General features: G+C 31.2%; 1 protein-coding gene across 1 annotated transcript in view; it reads left to right on the top strand.

The window, feature by feature from the left end:
* LOC142328395 (uncharacterized) overlaps positions 1 to 26937 on the top strand; it is an 885003-nt gene that overhangs the window by 258560 nt on the left and 599506 nt on the right. The window contains exon 3 of the mRNA XM_075372101.1: positions 17081 to 17248. Within this exon, the coding sequence (XP_075228216.1) occupies positions 17081 to 17248 (168 nt within the window). The remainder of the gene's footprint in view (positions 1 to 17080; positions 17249 to 26937) is intronic.

Raw genomic sequence — 26937 nt, 5'->3', positions numbered from 1 at the left:
ACCACTTAGCATTGAAGCTGTTAAAGAAAGTAATAAGATAAGAAATATGAGGACTTAAAAAGAATTATGAATTTTTTTTAAAAACACTAACTTTTTTATGTAAAATTAACTATTTTATCATTTTTTTTTTTTGCTTTGAGTAGAGTGTAGTCAAAATCACTTATTGACTTCATTTTGTAACAAATGATATATTTTAACAAAATATTTGACAAAAAATAAATTTAAAAAATTTTCAAAATTTTTTTGTGCGTTCTAGGATATCCTTTTTAAATTGGTTTTCATATTTATGGATGAAAACCTGTTATTTATTAACAATATCATTAAGTTTAGCTTTGTAGTTTTATTATTGTACTATTAAAATAAAAAGATATACACATTTTTATAGACTAATAAAATCTACATCGAATGAAAACGACATAATAAAATTTTCCAAATCAAATCAAAGGTGGTGATTTAAATTATTGTTAAATATTCCTTATAACATCAAGCCATAATTATTCTACCTACAATTAAATTTGGTTACTATCTACAACAAAATAAGTTAATTAATATAAATAGAAAAATAGTATAAACTTTTTAATTAATTTTGATATTTTTTATGAAGTTTTAGTTAGATGTTACATCGAAACTAATTACGAAGAAATATAATTAGTTATAAATTAACAAATTTATTTTTATAATTAATGAAATGTTAATTAATCGTTTCATTTATAAGACAAGTTGTTACGTGTGTGTAGTATAAAAAAAAAACTGCAGTTTATTTTTGTTTTTATATACATTTTATGGTAGAAATATTATGAAAGCAAATTACAATATTCAAAACATTACTGACTTAATGCACCCGACTGGACTGAAGTGGAATTCCTGTCCAAGATCATATACCAAATCATATCTACTGATGCATCTTTTTTGTAACCATTAAACATAATGAGGATATTTCAGTTTTATGTTAGAATTTGAATCTTTTGAATCACCTTATATTAGCTTTAATCTGGTATTCAAGAGAATTTGTTTCTTGCTATAGGACTGGCTATCCTAAATGGAGAATATCTCTATTAAATACACATTTATGTATGTTTATACTTGTTAACAAGAGATAAATATTAAAAATTCTGATGTGGACACTACATGACTTCCTTGTACGCCTATTAAATTACACACACATTTTTAAAAGTACATAAAATTTTATTTCACTAATAACTTCTGATATTTTTTTATTTTATTGTTATTATTGAATTATTATTTATTGTAAAAAGTTTTTTACAATTAAAGGTTAATAATTATTAATAAATCAATATATTTAAATTTAAAAAAAGGAGTCTAGTCGGATTTGAACCGATGTCCTTCTTATAAGATCCAAGTATTTCATAAATTAAAATTTTATTTGGCTATAACTCTAGAACCAATGAAAATAAGTTCCACCTATCATATATTGTTGAAAAGCTCTCAATAAGGGCTTATTACTGCAGTTCAGAAAAAGTCCAAAATCCACATTTTTTTGGTTTGGGCTTTATTGGACACTTTTGGTCCTGTCGTTTGCATTCAAAAAAGAGAAGGTGCACAACTGCTGTTTAAATGTAGGACAAGAGTTCTAAATCCAGAATTTCAACATTCTACTGCTAATTGTTTTTTTTTTTTTTTTTTTTTTTGTTATGCAAGATACATATATGTACAGACAGACATCATGCCGAAACTAGTCAAAATGGATTCAGGGATAGTCAAAATGGATATTTCTGTTGAAATCTGAAAACCGAAATTTTTCATGTTTACAATACTTCCATTATATCATCGTACAAGAAAGTAAAAATTTATATGCCACGCGTATGTGTTTATCATTAATTTTCATGAAAATACAGAAGCCATAAAATTTTTAAAATACAAAAAATAATCAACATCTTGAACTCTTGAATTGCAAGTTTTCATTTAAAGAACGTAGAATTAGAATCTTGTTGGCTGATTACATTTTAAAGTTTTAATAATTGTAAAAATAAATATATGGAATTTCAATATATAAAAATATTTCTTGTAATATAAATACATTGTATAGAAATGAATATCATAAGACTAGGAGAGAACTTTAATATTTTGTAATGCAATTCTTTATGTCCATTTATATTTGAAGGATGAATTCTTCATTCATTAAATTAAAAAAAAGTGGTTTTGAAAGATGATCAAGAAAAATGTTTTATTGCTTCATGGATGTAGCAGTTATTAGGTATTTACACTTATACTTAATTGTTAGTATGTATGTAAATACAATTTGTTTCAAAGTGATATCGGGGTTTTAAAGTTATGTAATATTTATTCAGTTTTACTTATATTGAAATGAAAGAGCGACTCAAACAGTTTTTCCTATAAGTGTCCAATGTGAGCACCATTCATCACATTGACACACATCTAGCTGATAGGAGAGTTCATCACATACATTAATCAGCAAGTATGGATTAACTGATGCGATAGCTCCTTCAATCATGTGTTTTGTCAGATAGGTCAGCTGGTAATGATGGCACATACAGTAGATCCTTTCTTAACTCCCAGAGAACAAAGGTCGCATAGGATCAGATCGAGTGAACGTGGAGGCCACGGTAAACAAGCGCTGTCATCTGGTCCCTGGTAACCAATCTAGCGATTGGGGAGAATTTCATTTAACCAATCATGCTTATGAGGGACCAATCATGCCGTATGCTTATGAGGAAGCGTTCCATCTTATTGCCAAATAAATTTCTATGGTTTGTATTGCATTTGAGAAAAGAGCCACAGTTGCAGCATCTCAAGATAATTCATTTCAGACAAACTTGCTTTTGTGAAAAATAATGACCTGTAAACTTGTAGTCGGGATACGACACAAAAAATATTCATTTTAGGGAGAACCTTGTTCACACTGCAATATTTCATGAGGATTTTCTGATCTCCAGATACGCACAGTATGAGTGTTTGCTTTTCCATTAACGTGAAATGTTAATTTTTCACAAGTACGACATGATAAAGAAAGTCTTCATCATCATGGTGCATGATTTCATTTGCAAAACTAGCACGCAAACCGTAATCTGTAAGGCTTTAAAGCTTGCTTACAGCTGAAACTGTTTGAGTTGCTCTTTAATTTCATGTAAATTAATCAATGTATGTGAAACTTGAGAAATATTGCATCGCTTTAAAACCCCGATATTCATCTTGAAACTCGATATTATTTTACCTACTCATTTTTTCAAAGAATGTTTATAATGTCATAAACCAGTCAATGTACTGTAATCTCAATGATATAAAATACTGCTTTTTATGTCTTAATATTATGTGTAACCTTCTCCATAATGATTGTATTTTGTGTGTATTTCATTGTTTTTTTACCATATTTAATTATATAAGGGGTAGCTGAAATGTAATAATACACACCGCAATGTAACAGAAGAAAATTTTGCAATAATAGGTGCTCCCATCTTATAGTTTCATTCACCCTGTTATTAACATTACAAAAGTTGTTGACCCATGCCCTCTCATTTTTTGTCAGTCGCTATTGTTATGGAGTTGAGTACAGTACTATGTCAACACATCCAGAACATTATGTAGTGACTGAATCTTTAACAGTGAAAAAAGTGAGCGTTAGTGACATTCATTGTTGTGTAAAACCCATTTATGTTAATGAAATTGTTGATCGAAGTACTGTGAGTAGGTAATAAAATTTTGTGCATGAGAAGCCGGTAAAGCAAATATTGAAGATGAACCTAGCAGTGGTCGATCGGTTTCTGTGACCGATAAGAGGCACCAAAAAGAGATGAGAACAACTCCTTTTGGTGGTTCTAAAACACCTTAGGATTTGTCAATCCCACAGCCGATAATTCTGTGACCTGATAATGCTCAGCCATTGCGTGCAGTTGCTGAGGTTCTCGTGAATTTGAAATTGGAACTTATTTTATACCCTCCATATTCACCAAATTTGGTGCACTATGAGTTTCACTTCTTTATGAAATTAATGAGAGGGATATTAAGGATACTCATTTCACTATGGATGATGAACTGAAAGGATGTAAGGTCATGGATCAAGTAAAAATTGCCAGCATTTTTCATTTATGAAATAAAAAACTGGTTCACCCAGTTTACAGAAATATGTAGGAAAACTTACCATAATTTTATATTTTATTGTTGATTAATTATTTATAAATTTTTGTTCATTTTAAAATGAAATTTGTTTTTTTATATATGGTAACTACGTTAATGATAACTGTGTGTAAAAGTAAATGTAGTAAGTTTTTGTAGCAATTAAAATCTATGTTTATGCTGTTTATGCCATATTTGTTTCAGTTGATTACAGCTTTTCATTTGCGAGTTTTGAGTGACTGTTGCATTATATTTCATCCACCCGTGCGCTATATTATTTATTTGATTTCTAAAATACTTATAAGAACTTTTCTTCAAATATGTAATTTCATATGATGAATTTTGTTAAATAAATATACGTTACTAACTGACCTATACCATAATTTTAACGTGAATCAATTACTGTGAATGATTGAGGAAATAAAGAAAATTAAAGGTGTGTCTAAAAATTTGTTTGTTCTTTTATGATTGTCTGTGTAATAAATTAAACTTTTATATTTGTTGATATTCTTGACCTTTTTCATATTACAGTTAAATGTCAATTATCAATGAATTTTATCAAAAATAAAAATTTGCTTTATTATTAAAATAGAAGTAATTAATAAATTAAATTATCACAATTATATTTTATTGTCATTTGTTCTGTGATCAATTAATTAACTTGTATGTTATCTACATTATTGTATAAACAATAATGCATTTTGAATATAATAATAAATTACTTTTTATTCATGCTTGACTTTTAAATTATTAAATTTAAATAGCAAAAATTATAAATTACAACAATTAATTTAATAATTATTAATTGCAGAAAAATATTTTTTAATAATAATCATATATTGAAACACTATATAATTTGTTTAATTATATGCAGTTAATAATGTTAAAGAGATAAAGATTAAAATTGCAAATACTATATTATGTATAATCAAGAATTTCATAATGGCCTACTTTCACCTACTATATACATCTACATCTATTGAAATCTAAGAAGTTTTTTCATTCTGAAGCTCAGTTTTGTTGTTAAGAATTTTTACAGTATTTGTTGAAAAATACTGTACTTTTTATTTATATTAATATATAGTGCCTTTTCTTTTTTTAAAAATGCTGCCTTCTCTTTATTTTTCCTTTTCTTATGACAGATATTTCAAAATTAGTTAAGAAAATTCTTTTGGTATTTCAGATTAATTAGGTTTTAAAATATTAAAATTAAAGATAAAGAATTTCTTCTTTTTTTTTTTTTGTCTTCAGTCATTTGACTGGTTTGATGCAGCTCTCCAAGATTCCCTATCTAGTGCTAGTCGTTTCATTTCAGTATACCCTCTACATCCTACATCCCCAACAATTTGTTTTACATACTCCAAACGTGGCCTGCCTACACAATTTTTCCCTTCTACCTGTCCTTCCAATATTAAAGCGACTATTCCAGGATGCCTTAGTATGTGGCCTATAAGTCTGTCTCTTCTTTTAACTATATTTTTCCAAATGCTTCTTTCTTCATCTATTTGCCGCAATACCTCTTCATTTGTCACTTTATCCACCCATCTGATTTTTAACATTCTCCTATAGCACCGCATTTCAAAAGCTTCTAATCTTTTCTTCTCAGATACTCCGATCGTCCAAGTTTCACTTCCATATAAAGCGACACTCCAAACATACACTTTCAAAAATCTTTTCCTGACATTTAAATTAATTTTTGATCTAAACAAATTATATTTCTTACTGAAGGCATGTTTAGCTTGTGCTATTCGGCATTTTATATCGCTCCTGCTTCGTCCATCTTTAGTAATTTTACTTCCCAAATAACAAAATTCTTCTACCTCCATAATCTTTTCTCCTCCTATTTTCACATTCAGCGGTCCATCTTTGTTATTTCTACTACATTTCATTACTTTTGTTTTGTTCTTGTTTATTTTCATGCGATAGTTCTTGCGTAGGACTTCATCTATGCCGTTCATTGTTTCTTCTAAATCCTTTTTACTCTCAGCTAGAATTACTATATCATCAGCAAATCATAGCATCTTTATCTTTTCACCTTGTACTGTTACTTCGAATCTAAATTGTTCTTTAACATCATTAACTGCTAGTTCCATGTAAAGATTAAAAAGTAACGGAGATAGGGAACATCCTTGTCGGACTCCCTTTCTTATTAGGGCTTCTTTCTTATGTTCTTCAATTGTTATTGTTGCTGTTTGGTTCCTGTACATGTTAGCAATTGTTCTTCTATCTCTGTATTTGAACCCTAATTTTTTAAAAATGCTGAACATTTTATTCCAATCTACGTTATCGAAAGCCTTTTCTAGGTCTATAAACGCCAAGTATGTTGGTTTGTTTTTCTTTAATCTTCCTTCTACTATTAATCTGAGGCCTAAAATTGCTTCCCTTGTCCCTATACTTTTCCTGAAACCAAATTGGTCTTCTCCTAACACTTCTTCCACTCTCCTCTCAATTCTTCTGTATAAAATTCTAGTTAAGATTTTTGATGCATGACTAGTTAAACTAATTGTTCTATATTCTTCACATTTATCTGCCCCTGCGTTCTTTGGTATCATAACTATAACACTTTTCTTCTTTTTTTTTTCTGAATTCAAGTTTTCAGTATAGAAAAAAGAATTTCTATATTTTCAAATGATACTTTATGATTTTATTTTTTTTATTTCATCAGTTTTTAAGTTGCAGAAGTTATTAGTAATGTTATTGGTGTTGGCAAAATATAGGTTTTTTGAATCCTAGCAGGGGTATTAAATCCAGGAACTTTAGAATAACAGGCAAATATGCTGCTATGGTCTGATTCAACGTATAATTATTTTTTTTTAAGTAGAGAAAGAAATTAATTTGTAATATTTTGTTATTCTCTGACAAATAATACAAAGATACAATTGTGCTTCTTATATATGTTATGCTTATACATATTTTTTTTTTTTGAGATGTGTGTACATTGATTGCTATGATCATTTAGCCTGAATGGAAATTTGTAGCATATGAAAAATTCCATGCCTGATCAGGATTTGAACCCAGGACCTCCGGGTGAAAAGCAGAGATGCTACCACTTGTGCCACGGAGGTTGGCTGGTATGCATATTTAAGAGTAGGATTGTTTATCCTACTACCAGTGGCATAGTGTGGGTTTCATCCACCCAGGGCATAGGCAAAATTCACCGCTCCCTTATTTAGGTATTTAAATACAAAAATGGTCCAAAATTTACAGAAATTTACAAAAATTTATTCTAAAAAACCTTTTGGTAAGAATAAATTTGTTATTGTGTATTGTACAGGGTACAAATAAAGAAGTTATGTATGTATGTTTTATAATATAATAAACATATTTGTTACAAAAGTTCTTATATGTATGTCACTTATTGATATATACACAGCATTTACGATGTGCACCAACAAGATTAAGTTATTATTACATAAAATTAAGAACACATAACAAATAATAGCGAATAGAATGTAAAACACAAATCAACTTCCAATTAGAACTAGAATGATACTGCTACTATATATATTTTTACTGAAAAATTAATAGAATTAAAAATAAAACTTCTGTCTAAACTAAAACTTTATTTGTCTACTTTTTCAAGGAGCAAAGTTTTTTATTGCACTACAATGTCTACAGTACCACGTATGTGTATGTGTACAGTATCACATACTTCTTGCTCAATACACATGTAGACCATTAATTAATTGTTTACATAGAATTTTTCGACAAAGTTCAATAATTTAAAAATCACATCACAATATGCATTTAAAATCATGAATTGAGGTTAATTGAGTCAATGTGAATTGGATGACTGATGGTGCAGGTGTTATTAGACAATATTGAACAGTATTTTTTATATGAAAGAATTAATTCTCGCTGAATATTCAGAGCACAAAATAAAACACGGGGTATTACCGCAAGGCAACTGGTCAGTACAGATGGTGTTGCCAGTTACTAGAACGAGTGAGATGACTACACTCACTTAAAGAAAGGGGATTCCCCGCTTCCATCACAGATTAAATAATAAAAAAATCCGTGCTCATTTTAACTGGTCTGAATTGTAGGTGCAACAAAAATATGAAAAAAAATGGTTCAAAATTTTTTTTCAGATTACAAGATATTATTTATTGTAAAATTTTGCCATGCTTAAAAAGTATCACCTCTACTACTTTACGCCACTGCTACTACTGTCTCATTTTTCAACAAATGAAAAATGAAAACAAGAATAGAAACTTTCAGAATAGGAAAACTAACTGGAGGAAGGATTGATTAGGATAATAAACTGATATATTCCATCATAACTGGATGTAAGCTAACAGGAGAAGGATTGATTAGAAAGTGCTAGGAGAATCAGTAGAAGATTTCACAAAAACAATTAAAAAGTAGAAGGGTGCTATCATGATATAAAGCTTATCTAGGAATTGAGAAAAATGGAGATTAATATAATAGAAGGGACTTGCTAAAGGGAAGATTACCATTAGATGAAGATGAGCATTTTCTCAATTAGTTCATTAGACAGATAAAAATTAATATTACTAGAATTGATAGAGCTTTACACTTTTCTAACAATCAGCAGTATTGAAAATGTGGTAAAGTTATATCCTGTAGTAATCTTAGAGTTTCTTTGAAACTGAATTTCTTTCTTCATTAGTATAACAACTGTTAGTGTAAAGCGGTTACATGTTACAAGGATATCATTTGTGCTATATTTCCCTTTTCTTTTCTTTTATACTACAACAATATGCGTTTTTCTTTTATACTATCTTCCCTTTTGAACTGAGAATCATTTTTATATAAAATATCCTCTTGCCCATAGTCAAAGTGATCAGTACTGATAGATTTCTGTAATTAAATCCCCATCAGCTAAATATGAGTATGTTGGATTCACAACCCCCTAGAATGCCTTAGAAAGAAGCATTCTGGAGACTGAAATATACGAAGTAAAGTTTAAAGTTATTTTCCAACTCTACAGTTCTTGATGGACCTTGGTCCCCTTACTGTTTCCTTCTGTTCCTATCAGTATCCAGTTCCATAGAACTATCTGTTTAGATATGTTCTTAAGGGCTTCTGGACTTTTAGTACATGGAGAACAATATCATGACAAACCCCATGGAGAACAGGAATTCTGCTGTGTTTACCATTAACCAGGAATATCCAGTTTGGATATGCTGAAACTTTCGTTTTGATTGAAATAAATTGTTTTATTTTTTTTGCTTGGTTTTTACTTTTGAGTCTGTGTATATAACACGCTGTTTAATGTAAAAAAGGGGTACATTAATTTCTAGCTGTGTATTTATCTATTACTGTGTTACTTTAGACTGTAATGCAACAATTGTCAAAATGTAAACTACTGAGGTATGAGCTGACTAGTCAGAGATGATTTTTATGAGAATAAGAGATAAATACTAAAAATACAACTGCTAAAAAAAAAGCAATGTTGACAAACACAGCTCATTTTGTTCTTGTTTGGTTCTACCATGATTTTGTATTATACTAGCCAATAACACATTTGAATTTTGAAGATCAGAAGGTTGGTTGTGAAGATATAACAAAATTTCCAAATAACCGTGATGTAATTAGATCAAGAGAATGTAATTTGATTGAGAGTTCACCTGATGCATGTAAAAGTTAGCCTTCACATACTAACAAGGATTCTGTTTGAATTTTGAAATTTGAAAGATTGTTTGCAGAGATATAAGAGCATAATATTGCACCTACCAAAACAGTGCCCCAAGGGCATCTGTTTGTTACTAAATAGTGATGATTGATCTAGCTTCGTACAAGGTGCTTGCATCACCTCACGAATCTAGCTTCACACTTAGTCTCCACGGGAAGCCCATTATTATTAAATGGAAATTAAAACATTTTTTTATATTATTTTATTTTATTTAATGCGAATTTAATTCTATTATTTTTGTAATATTATTCATTTGATTGATTCGAATCATACAGTTTAAACCCAGCTCACACAATGATAGAGGCTTACAGTTAACAGTTCATTAATTCAATTCTACTACTACTACAACAATAACAGCAACACACACACACAGACATATGTATGTATGTATGTATGTATATACATATATATGTATGTATGTATATAGAGTCTAGATAAACCCAGTAACATAAGGATTCCAATGCATACATACATCTAAATCAGTTTAGCCATTGAGCTGCTACGGTGGATCAAACATAATACATACATAAACCCTACATACATTACACCCCTTTTTGGGCAGCCATGTTAAAAGGAGGTGTATTTCATTATACAACCAGACTCTGTGGTAAACAGTAAAGGTTTTTTCCTTGCAACGATTAATATCCTGCATTTCACTTCGCTTGGTATGCTAATATTCAGTTTTATGATGCCAACAGGAACTTCTCCAGATTGTCCCTTTAAACCTGGTACAGGAAAATTGTATTCATCAATGCACTTTTGAAATATCAGGTTGACTACTTGGTTATGATAAATCATGTTTTATGTTAATATTTACAGTTTTCTTTGTTTATTAACAATCAAAGTTTTGCTATTTAGAAAAAAAAAATATTCGAACGTTTAATGTAACCTAACATAATTTTTTCTTTCATCTTGTAACTGTTCTAAAATATGAATTTATATATAATATTATGTTATTAATAAAACTATAGCATTTACTATAAAATTTCTAGTCTTGTAATTTATCATTATTAAGCTGTAGTTATTTAATAGTTTTAATTTAGAGTTCAATGGCTTTGAACAATTAGTTTCACAGTTGAATGAGTTCTGTTATTACGTTGGAGTCTATATTACTTTAAAGATTGATAGTCTGATCCTGAAGTGATCAGATGATGATGTTACTATATTTAGAAGCATTGTTACTGTTATTAACAGCAATTGCATTAGTCTGTGTATCTTGATTATTATTCATAAATAAATAAGTCAATTTAATAAAGTTTTAAATTGAAATTTCTGTACAAATTATTATTCTATGAATGGAAATAATGATTTTGATTAAAACTAGGCCTCAAGAAGAATCATTGATGTGTTAAAAATATATTCTATATAGATTAATTTATTTTGAAAATTTTCACATACAAAGTAGTCTTAAATATAATTTACTAAAGTACTTTCATTATAAAATTTAACTTAAAATTTGTTTTATTTATTTATAATAGCTGTAATGTGCTCTTACTGCTGTTATTCAACTATGCTGTAGAAATGGTAATTAGAGAAAGGCTCAAAAATGCTTCTCAAAAGTAAAAAGAGGCCAAAAAATCTTAGGATCACTTTAGTGAAAGATGAAAAAAAATTATATTAGCTGAACTCCCACAAATTCTTCCAGAAATGAGATTTTATCTATTACCTGGAAGGAAACCTGTTGTAAAAAATCTTTTTCTATTATTTTTTTCTTGACAATTAGATATTTACAATTTGTTCCTTCGGAACAATAAATAGATGTGTTGAATGTCTAAATAACATCTTATAATAACAGCTGTAAAACTACAATTATTTTTATAATGCAAATGTATAACCAAAATGGTTGTACGTAATTAACAAGAGACATCAGTCACTCTTGTGACTAATGTTATGTAACTGGTTATATAACAGCATAGCTATTCCCAAGAATAATAAGCTTCCAATATAGTCTTTTTAAGAAAAGTTAAGTGTAAATTGATTTTCCATTGTCCAAAGGTAGAACTTTCAGCTGATGATTCATAAAGACAGAATTCACGATACTATGTAACAAGTTGCAGAAAAAGTTAAAGGCTGTAAATTGGAGATCACAGATTTTTTATGCCAGCAGTAATCAATTTCCAGTTACGAAGGAATAGTAATAGTACAATTTTGAGTAACTACTAAGAATACCATAAATTGATACGATAGACCGACTAAAAAGACAGATTATTCTTTTTAGTCAAAAAAAATTGACAATTGATAAAATTGCCAATCAAGAATGGAGTCCATTTCCACTAAACTAAATAACTATTACAGAGCAGTATGCCAAGACCATCACAATGAATGTGATATTCAGCTTCAGATGTTCACCTTAGGACATCTGAAGCTCATTATATTTGGTTATACAATGAACATTGTTACTCTCAGAGAAAACAGTTAGACGTAAAACCATAGTGAGCATATATTAATTCATTTTACTTTCGTTGTACATACGTATAAAACAAGAGTTTTCTCTTTCAAACCTAATTGTTAGAAAAACCTTTATGTGAATTGTGACATAATTTTTCTAAGTAATTATTTTTCTATTTTTCATTTATTTTAATATTATTCCCGTCTTTTGTAATTGTAATTTTTATAAATTACAATGCTTACTTTATTATTTTTAAAAAAATATATATTTGGTATAATACTTATTTATTTTGTAAACTTGTTTTTAATATATATTTCAATAAATATTTTGGTTTTGTTTGCAGTGCAATATTCCATTTATATATAAGTTTTCGAAAATTAATACCAGGATTCGATCAACTACATTTTCACATAAATAATTCAATTGTATTGTGCTGTTCTAAATTGTTCAATAGTAACTAAATAAAAGCTTGTATAGATCTACGATTGTATTAAACCTGAACACGTTTCGTACAGAACTGTTTTGCAGCATAATTTTAACAATAGTATTATATTCATTGTAGCTTAAAATTTCTCCCGCCAAACGCGCCTCGCTACTGTTACGTTGTTATTGATATAGTATTATTATTCTAGCCCCATTTTCTTACAACAGACTATTAAAAACAATGGAGAAAGCAGTTTGTAATAAGATTCGGTGCTTGATTACAAGAATAAGATGAGCTCAGTGTGCCGGAAGACTCGTTGTCTCCCGCTACTTTTTATTTCTTTCTTAACGTTCTTGAAATGAGTGTAAAGCAGACGCAGTTGTAGCTACAGAAGAATTCAGATCGCATTCCTCCCCACTCAAAGGTCATCTCCTTGTATACTATACTACTGTAGTATGATAGTTTTTTACTGTTCCGCTAGATGTCGGCAGTATCATTGAATGTAGTTTATAGTTCCTGATCGTGTCGTTAGATAACGTTAACTCTTTCTTTTGTGAATATCACTGATAAAACATTTTTTAAAGTAAATTTTATCCTATTTATTTTCAGTTTTATAATCTTCTATCGACTTTTCTGTTTCGGAAACTTAATTAAGTTTTGTAACCATGATGTTTTTATTTTTTATTTAGTTAAATACATTACCGATATTATATGCACAGTTTATATATATATAAAACAAAGAAATTTGTAGCTATTGTCGTACTCATTTATTAATTTTTATTGTTAAAAACAATTACAGTTATTTAGTTCTACATACTTTTTTAATAAATTGTTCTTTCCATACTTTTTACAAATATTTTTTTCTTATTATCAAACAAAAATTTCTTTAATGAATTCTTTTTTTTCTTCATATTTCATCCAATGATAATTTTATCAAATGACAGTTGCAATTTTTATATGTTTAGTTTCTTTGTGAATTAAGGAATCCTTTAAAACAATCTTGTAAATTATTGATTAATTATTGATTTTCTAATCCAAGAGTTTGTCTCTTTAATTAATATTGTTGTAACTGGTACATCATTGGTCATTTATTGAGAAACTTTAAGATGACTGGGTGTTTAGACAGATTACATCATTCCCTTGGGTGCCACTGGTTGTAAAATTAAAGTAATTTTATCTTCATGTGTGTTAATTTTTTCTTACTGTAACAAAAAAAATTGTTGGCAATCTGACATGAAACTCGTCATTCTCAAAATTTTCACGCCCAATTTCAAGATAATAAACATCCAATATCATATTTATTAAGAAAGGTGAGGAAATAAGTGATTTTAATTATCTTCTGAAAAAAAAAAACAATAAAGCAAACTAGTTTTGATATTTACTGAAAAGTGGAAGTTGAACTGTTACAAAAAGGTTAAACCTCGAGTAACATAAAAAAAGAATTAAAATTCTATTTTAAAAAGATTATTCCTCTTCGTTTTTTAGGATAAAAACTGGACTGCTGAATATAAACGTGGGATTGTACATCTTTTCACAATGATGCACGCTCGGGACATCCAAAAACCGCTATTACTGACGAAATTATCACAAAAATCCACAACGCCGTGTGAAATGTTATACTGGAAGTAGCGAGGTTACCAACATTGCTAACATAGATCGTATCTACATAGAACGTAGGTCGTATCAATTATATTTTACACTATTTTTTTGGGTAAAAAAAAACTTTACGCTCGATGGGTTCCGTGTTTTTAACAGGTGACCAAAACCAAATTCGACTGAACATTTCTAGAGGGTTTTTTAGATTTATTTAAAAGTGATACCGCTGAGTTTCTTTGATTTAATTACAGTAGTTGAAACATTACACGCAGAATTGAACGCAGTTCAAACAGTGGATGGAAGCACATGAAATTATCCTGAAGAAAGCCCCAAGACGGTTCCATCTGGTATAAAGCAATCATGGCTACGGATTTTTTTTTTGGGGGGGTTATTCTAGAGATAGGTTGGCCAGATGTGGTTTGATTAATTCAGGCTTGTGTCCGGAGTGTAGGGCCATTTATGATGACGCCATGACTTATATGTCTGCCCCAGGTACGAACGTGCCAAAGTAGCTAGAGGAATTGAAAGGATCAGTTCTCTGGTTTTGATCTGCAAGATAATTGGAAAACCGGTAACATAGTTGCCGGCTTCCTTATTTTTAGCTCTGCGGGGGATGGCTGAGGGGATCTAATGCTGTTATAGATGTATAGATAGAATAGCAACCCGTGCGCCTAAGGGCTCGCCTGGGTACTTACTTCGCCAAAATAGGCGTTTTGGCATCGAGCTCCGGTTAGCTGAGATTCTCGCTGTTAGGATGAGAATGGGTGTGTGGAAAACTATGATGGAGCTGCGGTGTGATAGGGTGTAAGAATTGACTTCGCTCCCGAAAGCGGACCAGAGTAAAGAGAAACGGGGTATATTTTCTTTAGCTTATTAAATTTGTGGGTACTTACGTATTAACGCCACCGCAGCTACAGCTTTATTTAAAAACAAAGTAGGCAATCGGATTTCGGTGGAAAATGAACAGTTTCTTTATTAATTTTAATAAATGGTTATTTATATTTATTTATTTTATAAATATAATTTAACCAAACTTAACCTAGGCTCGCTTCGCTCGCTAACCTTTACTAATTAACACCGTAATTTTTTGAGTATATATTTAATAAATTCAGTAATTATTGCAATTAATCGTAGGTTAAGTTTGGTTAAATTATATTTATAAAATAAATAAATATAAATAACCATTTATTAAAATGAATAAAGAGACGGTTTTGAATCTATGTCAAACTCTATATCGGTCCATTTTCCACCGAAATCCGATTGAGTACTTTGTTTTTAAATAAAGCTGTAGCTGCAGTGGCGTTAATACGTAAGTACCAATTTGTGAATTTGTTTGTTGAATAAATCAAGAGAATTAAGTAAATTGAATTGTAGTACAAAATCATCATTGTTGCGATTAACACTTGTTTTGCCGGTATGAAGGTAGTATTTTTAATGTTTAAAGACTTAATCTACTAATGATCTGAACGTGTAGTCTAATTGAAGTTAGATATAGGAATAGTTTTTGAGTAAAATTGGTGTTAAATGAAGGCGCTAGGATCGCTCTTCCGCGAATCGATTAATTTAATAGTTAAGGGTTGTAAATTGCGGTAGGTGTTCGTGGTTGGAAGAGGCCATACGAAGGCGATAATAGGTTGTGTAAATACACTGATGGAAATATCCACCGAGGAATTTTCCTCGGTGGCATCCTAACCGAGGCCAAATTAGTGACTGCTGTATTAACAAGTTTAGAGGGTCTAAAAGACAACCGGTAAAAAAACCCATTAGGGATAGGAACGTAGAGAATAGTGTGACGACTGGGATTGTCACAAGGCGGGTATCCTTCCCTATGGGGTCACTACTGGAACGATTTTACGGTACTACTTAGACTAAACGTTCACATCTGGCCAAAAAGAAAGTGGTCATTCAGAACGATATGCATGGGCGTACATGTCTTGGGTTGTTGCTGCAAAACTCCATGACCTAATTTTTTAAGTGCTTTCAAATACCCCGAATTTGGCTTCCAGCGATTACTTTCTCTTGCCTAACCTGAAGAAATGACTCGCTGGACGAATAATGAGATCAAACCCGAGACAACCGCTTAGTTTTCAGAGCTGGACAAATCGTATTATACTGAGTGTATTAAAATGTTGCAAAATCAGTGATGTAAATGTATTCAATTCCAAGATGAGTGCGTTGAAAAATAAAATTTTAGAAAAATCGTGTGTATTTTATCAAAACCTTCCGAACGATTTTCCTATGAGTCGATTTCTTCAGTCAACACAATTAGATAATTTGTTATGTACTTCTTAGTTTAATTTATTTTGCCATAATATCTATCGTATCATGTACAATAATTAAACTTATGTATATTTTTAAGTATCATCGATCTATATTTTATAATAGGTATATAATAATTTTTGAATGCTGTAATTGTAGAAAGAAAAAAATATGCGAGTATAAGCTACATTCTGAATTAGCCCTCATTTTTTTAAAATTTGAGTTATATAGGAGTTTATATCGTATGAAATCCTCCCATCTAATAAAATACTTCCCTTTTGAGAGGTAAGTATGAATAATCTCCTCCCACCTTCAAAACATTGGAAGGATTTGTAACGGGGAGGAAAGAAAGAGGTCGGAGACAAATCAAAATGGTAGACAGTATAAAAAGGGAAGAAGTTACTATAAAATGAAACAGATGGCACAGAATCGAGCAGAATGGAGGGCGGCCATGTGAAAACTTGTCTTTGGACAGAACATTTATTATTATTACCTGTAAGAAAATCGTGCAACATTATTTAGATTAAACATTGTTTATAGAAATATATGATTTCTAAAATCGCTGTAACATAACTTATATAAATATATTTGACATTAATTTTTATAAATTTTTTTTGATCACTTAAAAATATAAATAATAAAGGATTGCGTTTTTTTCCAGATTCTATTTCGCCTCAGCAGGCTTACCGATTTTATGGAAATGATTCTCTAGAAACGATTCTGGAAGAGACGTCTGATGATCTCCGGAGTGAATCAGATTATTCTGGTCCAGCAGGGTGGCCTGATACAGATTCTGAAACTGAAAGCGTTATTCACGTTGTTCCATTAGGTATGTAAATTTATGAGTAAATGTTATTTAAAAATGAATACGTTATTAGTCTTTTTTTGAATATTTTAAAGTCTTTAATCTTTCCCTTCGTATCTTTTTTTTTGGTTTTTATTTAGTTATTATTTTCGCAGGTGTAGATAATGTGCTACAATATAAAGAGTGACACAGAGATGTAAGCCCGTTTTGGAATTAACGCGACATTTAATTTTTCACCAAACTTTATTATGTTGGCTGAACATGTGGAGAAACAATGCCATTTATGTTAGGTGGAAAAAGTTACATCTGGAATGTGAGATCATCTTCCTTGATATATGTTTCAAGTGGAGAAATGAAGCTGACCCACACCCACCCACGTGATCTGCTGTACGTTTCTACGAATACTTGTCTTCAGTTGCTGTAACGTACGTGGTTTTTCAACGTACACCGCTTTTTTAAGTATCTCCACACGAAGAAGTCGCACATCTAGTCGGAACATCTCGGAACATGGAAATCACTTAACCAGGAAGCAATTGTCGTAGGGTTTGCATTGAATGAGCGACAGTGAATGATGTTGCCCAATATTTTTGTAACCGCACTTCTAGACCCATGTCCAAAGGCTGGAGTTCTGGGTGGAAAAAGGTGATAATCATGTACGTGTACCGATGAGAAGTCACTGTCACCGCTACACTCTCCTCTTCAAAAAGTAGAGACCCATAAGATAACGCCTTGATATCGCGCATCACACTGTCACACGGGATGAATGTGGAGGTCGTTCATACACCGGACCAGTATCTACAGTTTTGCTGGTTGACGTATTCGTTTAGATGGAAATGCGCCTCATCGCTCATAAACACGTAGGCATCTGATTCATCGTGGAGAACTTCCATCATTGCACCAAAATCTTCCCGTTGTTCATATTCTCTTGGGAGTATTGGTGCACGCAGACCTTCTTATATGAGTGTTATTTAGGATCGTTTTTCAAAATTCTTCTTATCGATTCCCGTTCCAGTCATAATGCTATTGCGTGGCGCCGTGCAGAACGTTGCGGAACTGTAGAGAACTGCTATTCTCACTCTCTCCACATTTTCTTGTATTCTCATCGTACGTTCAATCCTTGGTAGCGTTTTCGAAATCACATTACCTGTGTTTCCCAACCGATTTCAGTATGGTTTTCCATGATGTGACTGCTCCGTGTCGGCAGACGTTGAAGTGACGGAGGAATGACCTATGAGCTGCTACAACCGAATCGCCGTCTCTTACATACGCTTCGTACGTGAACGTGCGATGTTCCACTGATCAATCAGGCACGATAACAGAAATAAATGACATTAGTTCACACACATGTAACGGCAAATAAATTACAGGTTAGAGTAATAGTAACAGGGTTCGGTTCATTCCAAAATTGGTATACATCTTTGTGTCACCCTACAAAGCTTTATTGTATAAGTATGTAGCTGGGTTGGTGCAATTTAAAGGTACCCCAATAACTTGTTCTCTTATACACATCTCCGTTGAGCTTTTAATGGCCTCTGAGCTCAAAAGCATATTTCTTCATTTTAGCACTAAAATACCTGTGATGTGTTCCTGTGGTGATAATTCTTGTGGTTTGATGTATTCCTGTGGTGTATTATTGGATATGGCTGATATTGAACAACATTTAATTTTACTTTTATTGATAAAAATTCTATTTTTTTTATTTTTTTAGGATATTAAAATATGTATGATTTTAAAAAAAAAAAAAATAAGAAGCCTTATATGTGGTTTAGTACAGCCTGAAAGTAATCAATATTTAAGTAATATCCAATTCATAATTTCAAATCGCGTAATTTTTAATTCATTATCAGTTCTTCCTAGCATCTATGTAAATTGCGGTCGATTTGTTTTAAGATGTAGATTCAGTGCTCCTTTGTACTAAAAAAAAACCGTCGCGTTCTAGTTAAGGTTAAATATACTCATCGTAAGTGTATTTCTCTACATTTGGAATTTTTGAGTTGAGAGTGATATTTTAGCTCTTAATTTAAGGCCAAGGCTAGATTAGAAAGGGATGACGGATTTCTATACTGATGTAATCAAAGTTATGAACTTTTCATATCCAAGGTAACACCGCTGTAAGGATTACTTGGATGAATTCTTGTTTTTTTTTTTTTTTTTTTTTTTTATTAAATTTATACTCAGTTTTAAAGAAAAAGGAGAATTATTTTATTTCATTTTATATTATTTTATATTTATTTTATTTTATGTTATTTTTTAATTTATTTTTCTATCTTTTTACACAACATTTTTAATATATTTAAAAATCCGATGTGGTCACCACTTGCTTCCTTTTACGGCTATTAAATTACATATACACATTTTTAAAAGTACATAAAATTTTATTTCATTAATAACATCTGATATTTTTTCATATTTTGTTATTTTTTATTGTTCTTCAATTATTATTTAACATAATTGTTTTTTTTTTCAATTAGAGATTAATAATTATTAATAAATCAATATATTTAAATTTAAAAAAAAAAAGTTAAAAAAAGGAGATCTGATTCGAACCGATGTGCCTTCCCCTTGTAAGATCCAAATTTTTCATTAATTATTTGGCTATAGCTCTGGAACCGATGAAAATAAGTACCACTTATGACATATCGTTGAAAAGCTCTCAATGAGGGCTTATTACTGCAGTTAAGAAAACAATCCAAAATCCAAATGTTCTGGATTTTGGGCTTTTTTAGACACTTTTGGTCCAGTCGATTGCAATCAAAAGGGAGGTGCACAACTAGATGTTACAAAAATCTTAAATCCAAAATTTCAGAATTCTACGGCTAATCGTTTTTGAGTTATGCGAGATATAAACGTACGTACGAACATCATGCCGAAACTAGTCAAAATAAATATTACCGTTGAAATCTGAAAACCGATTTTTTTTGCGATCACAAACAATACTTCCTTGTACGAAGTAAAAAAAGTGTTTTAGGTATTTATATAATAATACAATTCAGTATGAATACTGAACAAATTTAAGATTTGAGTAAGCCAAGTAAGCTAGTAATCTATACAGATTACTGGATCTATAGATTAAGTAAGCCAGTAATCTATACAAATTTAAGAGAAGTTATAAAACATTTTTTAAAACGAAGTACATTTTGTATAGATTAGGCCAAACTTTCATTATGGGTCACCGGTATTCTTAGAGTACCGCCATATTCAAATCTAATTATTTAAAAATATATTATAAATAAAAATAATTCAAATATATACTTACATTTATTAATGTATTTATTGAAGTCTTCTCTTCAATAAAACGCTCATAAAACAAATAAATAGGTTTTTTTAATTATTTTTTTTTAAGCACTAACGAGGCAACTGGAAACATCGTGTGATTTGGCTTCGGTCGCCTCAAAGTGCCACGGCAATTGACTGCCCCCTAGCTACATCCATACGGACGTATCCCTTCGGGGTCCCCCCTCGTCATTGAAGCAACCCGATCACCTGTTTAAGAAGGCCGGATAGCCTCAGAAGGATGGCTATCCGCCTTGGCCCTACACTACTAAACTCCGGGAGAGCATTACGCTCTTCCTTCGCTTCACACCCCAAAAACTAACTCTCGAGGGTCCTGTACACCATCATCGGACACGTTCCGACACATCAGCACTTGCTACTGATGAGCCAGAACGTTCTTAGATGAAAGGGCTGCCTCTCCTTCCCTACACGAGCCGTGATTCATCTTTTTTTTTATTAAAAAATAAAAAATAAATAAATAGGCTTAGTCGAAAACTCCGCACGATAATCTTAACCAGCTAGATTTTAAGAATAGTGTTTTAATCTGGTAGGATGGCCGGATCGGCTCTGATTAGTTCAAACGAACTAAAGCTGTGTAAGCCAGTAAGTGGCTGTAGAATTATATCTCCATGCAGCGGATAAAAGAACTCGTTAACAAGCGGTATAACTTGAGTACCACTATGCGCAATAGTTGAGAAGTAAAATTGAGAGGTACTACTTGACTACCAACGTTCATCAAGGAGTTAAAAGGATTTCGTATTGAATGTTTAATGTTATCAGATCAGTTAGAGGGTATGTGTATTTATGTAAGGATTGCTGTATTTTGATGAGGGTTGGAATTAATATAATCTTTTTTAATTTTATGTTAGAAAGTTCTGGAAATGATTATTTGAAAAAATACTTCCTGATTGTAAAAATTAGTCTAATGAATTTGTAATTTGTTTCTGTTTTAATCCGTAGAACTCTCAAGAGTTTATTAGTTTTGTTCTGAAAATAAATCTTTATGTGTTGTGAATATCTTTGTCATAGAATTAGGGGAAAACTTAAAAAAACTAAAAAAAATAGAGTTCGCCACCTAGCGATTGAAATTGGAAATTCTGGAAACGGTTTTTGAAATTCGCGTTTGATATTAAATAAGCATATTTGAAGCGCGTTTGGCGTGCAGGTGATAAACATTCTTTTTTAATATAGGATAATTAAAGAACGTGCGGGTAACAATTTTGTATAAGTAGCTATAATTTTTTTTAATTTATTTGAAGATATATATATATACACACACACACACACACACACACACATATATATATATATATATATATATATATATATATACATATATATATATATATATAGCCTATGACACTCTCGGTAACCTAAGGATTCCAACGCGGGGTAATACATCTAAATGGGTTCAGTTGTTGAGCTGCTACGATGTAACAGACATACGTACATACATACACCCCAAATACATTGCACTTCTTTTTGGGCAGTCGTGTGAAAAATTAAAGCCTCTGTTCCACCTGTTCAAAATATTTACATTTTAGATGTTTTAATTACATTATGTTAGCTAGATTTCATAAGAAAGCTACCTATTTTAATGGATGCCTTAATTCGACTTCCGGAAAATTTCGACATATCTTCGCGTTTCACATCCTCCAGACCCCAAAATCACCATCAGTTCAAAAGTATATATACATATATATTTCACTTTCTTGTGGATACGATAACTGTCGTAATTTTGGGCCAATCACTTTCAAATTGATACATAAAATATAACCACTCAAAATCTCGGTCGAGTTCCTTAATGGGCAAAAGTGGACCATGGGGGGAGGGTTTTTCGAAAAAAACAAAGTGTCGTTATAACTTTCTTATTAAGAAATATCGAATTCGTTTAACGTTCCTATTATTCTTTGGATAAGAGCCTAAAATTTATCTAAGTAAATTTTTTTTATATCACCAACCTGGTCCTGGGGGTAGAAAAAATGGGGTTTTGAAGACAAAATAAATCATACCTCCCTAATAGGCACAGTATCGAATCGGTTTAAAACGGTCATTAGTCCTCTAAATACATTTCCTAAAACCTTTTCCTTAAACGATTTTTGATGTGACCAACCCTTACGTTAAGGGATTACCAAAATATTGCTGATATTCTGAGATGGGGCTTGTCGTATGCTAAACATGTCAAACCGTTGTCGTATTGAGTAAATTTGAAATTTTTATTAACTTTAAGATGGAAATCTTTTTCTTCCCTACTTAGCACCGGTGAAATCTACCTCCGCCTTCCGGCGTGCCGAAAAGGATTTTTTTAGTTTCAAATATAGTACCTTAATACAGGGTTGAATTTATGGCGTTTTATTAGTTTTTACTATAGTTAAATGCAAAATGTAATTTTAAATATGATTGTAGATTTGTAGTATTGTTAAAAATAATTTTCATTCAATTACTGGTAGAGAAGTTAAATTTAGAGAAGAATAAAGAAGAAATTAAGAGAAGTTAAAGAGCCGGAAAAATTCTGCGATATTGTTTTAAAATATTTTTTTGAAACAGCGTTAATTTTTAAATTGTTATATCAACATAACTTTTCAATAATCCCTAGCCATAATATTTTTTGTACAATGACCCCTTCGATTTGTTTGAATTTCAGATCGTTGATTATAAATTATATGACATAAACGACGTTCAACTTTATCTTCAGGATAATATTCAATTCTCTTTCATTTTTATTTTATTGTTTGAATACTTTTTTATTAGTTGTTTATAACAAAATGGAGCTAAGTAAAATAGACAGTGAAAAAATAGTGCGAGAATCGATAGCTTATGTTAGATACTACTAACATAAGCTATCGATCGAAAATGAATTTTGCTGTCAGCTCGTTGAAAAATTAAAAGAAAAACTGAATTATTTAAAGATCTTTGTTTCCAAGAATAAGCAAGTTTATAAGCTAGAAAATCCATCTTCGTGATTGTTATTTTAACTTTTACGGCTTAAAAACACGTACACAGCTGCTGCAATTTTACTCGAATGAAATTGTTGTTTGAAGGGTTTTAAATAAAAATTTTATATTGTCAATTTTTCAAATCGGTTGAGTAAAAGAATAAAAAAATGAAATATTTTTAATTAAATATTTTTTATTTTTACTTGAACGTTGTTGATACTGCTACCCTACTTTCTTAAGACAGTATAAAACTAAAAAAAAAGAAAAAAAGAATAAGGCAGTTTTTTTTTTGTCTTCAGTCATTTGACTGGTTTGATGCAGCTCTCCAAGATTCCCTATCTAGTGCTAGTCGTTTCATTTCAGTATACCCTCTACAGCCTACATCCCTAACAATTTGTTTTACATATTCCAAACGTGGCCTGCCTACACAATTTTTCCCTTCTACCTGTCCTTCCAAAATTAAAGCGACTATTCCAGGATGCCTTAGTATGTGGCCTATAAGTCTGTCTCTTCTTTTAACTATATTTTTCCAAATGCTTCTTTCTTCATCTATTTGCCGCAATACCTCCTCATTTGTCACTTTATCCACCCATCTGATTTTTAACATTTTCCTATAGCACCACATTTCAAAAGCTTCTAACCTTTTCTTCCCAGATACTCCGATCGTCCAAGTTTCACTTCCATATAAAGCGACACTCCAAACATACACTTTCAAAAATATTTTCCTGACATTTAAATTAATTTTTGATGTAAACAACTTATATTTCTTACTGAAGGCTCGTTTAGCTTCTGCTATTCGGCATTTTATATCGCTCCTGCTTCGTCCATCTTTAGTAATTCTACTTCCCAAATAACAAAATTCTTCTACCTCCATAATCTTTTCTCCTCCTATTTTCACATTCAGCGGTCCATCTTTGTTATTTCTACTACATTTCATTACTTTTGTTTTGTTCTTGTTTATTTTCATGCGATAGTTCTTGCGTAGGACTTCATCTATGCCGTTCATTGTTTCTTCTAAATCCTTTTTATTCTCGGCTAGAATTACTATATCATCAGGAAATCGTAGCATCTTTATCTTTTCACCTTGTACTGTTACTCCGAATCTAAATTGTTCTTTAACATCATTAACTGCTAGTTCCATGTAAAGATTAAAAAGCAACGGAGATAGAGAACATCCTTGTCGGACTCCCTTTCTTATTATGGCTTCTTTCTTATGTTCTTCAATTGCTACTGTTGCTGTTTAGTTCCTGTACATGTTAGCAATTGTTCTTCTATCACTGTATTTGAACCCTAATTTTTTTAAAATGCTGAACATTTTATTCCAGTCTACGTTATCGAATGCCTTTTCTAGGTCTATAAACGCCAAGTATGTCGGTTTGTTTTTCTTTAATCTTCCTTCTACTATTAATCTGAGGCCTAAAATTGCTTCCCTTGTCCCTATACTTTTCCTGAAACCAAATCGGTCTTCTCCTAACACTTCCTCCACTCTCCTCTCAATTCTTCTGTATAGAATTCTAGTTAAGATTTTTGATGCATGACTAGTTAAACTAATTGTTCTGTATTCTTCACATTTATCTGCCCCTGATTTCTTTGGTATCATTACTGTAACACTTTTTTTGAAGTCTGACGGAAATTCCCCTTTGTCATAAATAGTACACACAAGTTTGTATAATCTATCAATCGCCTCCTCCCCTGCACTGCGCAGTAATTCTACAGGTATTCCGTCTATTCCAGGAGCCTTTCTGCCATTTAAATCTTTTAATGCTCTCTTAAATTCAGATCTCAGTATTGTTTCTCCCATTTCATCCTCGTCAACTTCCTCTTCTTCCTCTATAACACTATTTTCTAATTCATTTCCTCCGTATAACTCTTCAATATATTCCACCCATCTATCGACTTTACGTTTCGTATTATATATTGGTGTACCATCTTTGTTTAACACATTATTAGATTTTAATTTATGTACCCCAAAATTTTCCTTAACTTTCCTGTGTGCTCCGACTATTTTACCAATGTTCATTTCTCTTTCCACTTCTGAACACTTTTCTTTAATCCACTCTTCTTTCGCCAGTTTGCACTAATAAGGCAGTATATATACTAAAATCTATTGACCCTTTAGAGACCAAAATTGAGAATATATTTATTATTGATGGAAAATAACATTATGAGACCACATATGCACCATTTTTTTTTTTGATGACCTATCATTTTTCCGGCAACACCAAAATCCCGTCGCTATAGAACCTCTGTGGTTTCTGGTCAAAAAGATGTGACACTGGCCTCTTTTGAAACTAACTTAACACCATTCAGAGATTTTTGCAGAGACCAAAAGAAAATGATAGTCTGTCGGTGCTAAGTTTGAGCTATACGGTGGATACACTAAAACCTCCCAGTCAAGTTCTCTTTTTCTGACGGATCTTAAAAAATGTATGCGGTCTGCAGTTGTCAGCGTGTATACGATATCCTTTCTGTTGACCAGTTCAGGCCGTTTCTTTTGAATCGGTAGGTACAATCTCGGTAATTCTCGACAGTACAGGTCTGAGTTTATCGTTATGCCTGGCGGCAGTCGCTCGTGATGCACGATGCTCTTCCAGTCCCACCAAACGCCAGCATCACTTTCCTGAGCGTCAGTGTGGGCTTTGACACAAAGAATGGAGCTTCTCCTCGCTTCGACCACGATTTTTTTCGCACATTTTTGTCATAGGTTATCCACTTTTCATCACTGTTGATCAACCGCTTCAGAAACGGCTCGATTTCATTACGTTTCAGTAGAGATTCGCAAATAGAAATTCGATCGAGAGTAAATTTTTCTGTATCAAATCATGCGGCGTACAAACGTCCAGCTTATTTTTGTAGCCAGCTTTCTCCAAACGGTTTAATACTGTTTGCTGATGAATATTTAGGTCACTGGCGATTTCATGACTGCTCACATATGCCGGTCTTTCTCGACTTTTGCCAGAATAGGCTAACGTGCTATTTCGTGAACAAAAGGCTCAATAAATACTAAAATTCTTTATCGATTAATTCTTCTTGATTCTCGAGACTGATCTTTTTATATTAATTTTTTTTTCTTTTTATTATGAATTATAAGAAAAACTACAAAGAAAGAAAGTGCAGTTTTTTTTATTTACATATAATTTTATTTTTAAAAGTTCTTCATTCTTAAGTTCACATTAGTGTACTAATTTTATATGAATAAAGTTTTGTATAAATTATAACACAAACTTTCACGTATTTTATAAAAATAAAATAAAAAGGTAGGTAAAATGATTTGCTTACTAATAGTAGCTTTGTGAACAGTATATCTCGCTCATTTTGTACTGAATTCTTTGCAAGAAAATTTAATTAATAATATAAAAATATTAAAATAATTTTCAAAACGAGTTTATCGATTGTACGAACATATGTAGACGAAACGCTAAAAGATCGAATTTAAATAGCGCCCTTAATTATTTTTTTATATATTTTCTATATTTTGTTATGATCGATTAAATCAATTTCCTG

The sequence above is a fragment of the Lycorma delicatula genome, chromosome 7, assembly GCF_047948215.1.
Source record: "Lycorma delicatula isolate Av1 chromosome 7, ASM4794821v1, whole genome shotgun sequence".
NCBI classification, from domain to species: Eukaryota; Metazoa; Arthropoda; class Insecta; order Hemiptera; family Fulgoridae; genus Lycorma; species Lycorma delicatula.
This window is presented reverse-complemented; position numbering and strand designations above follow the sequence as displayed.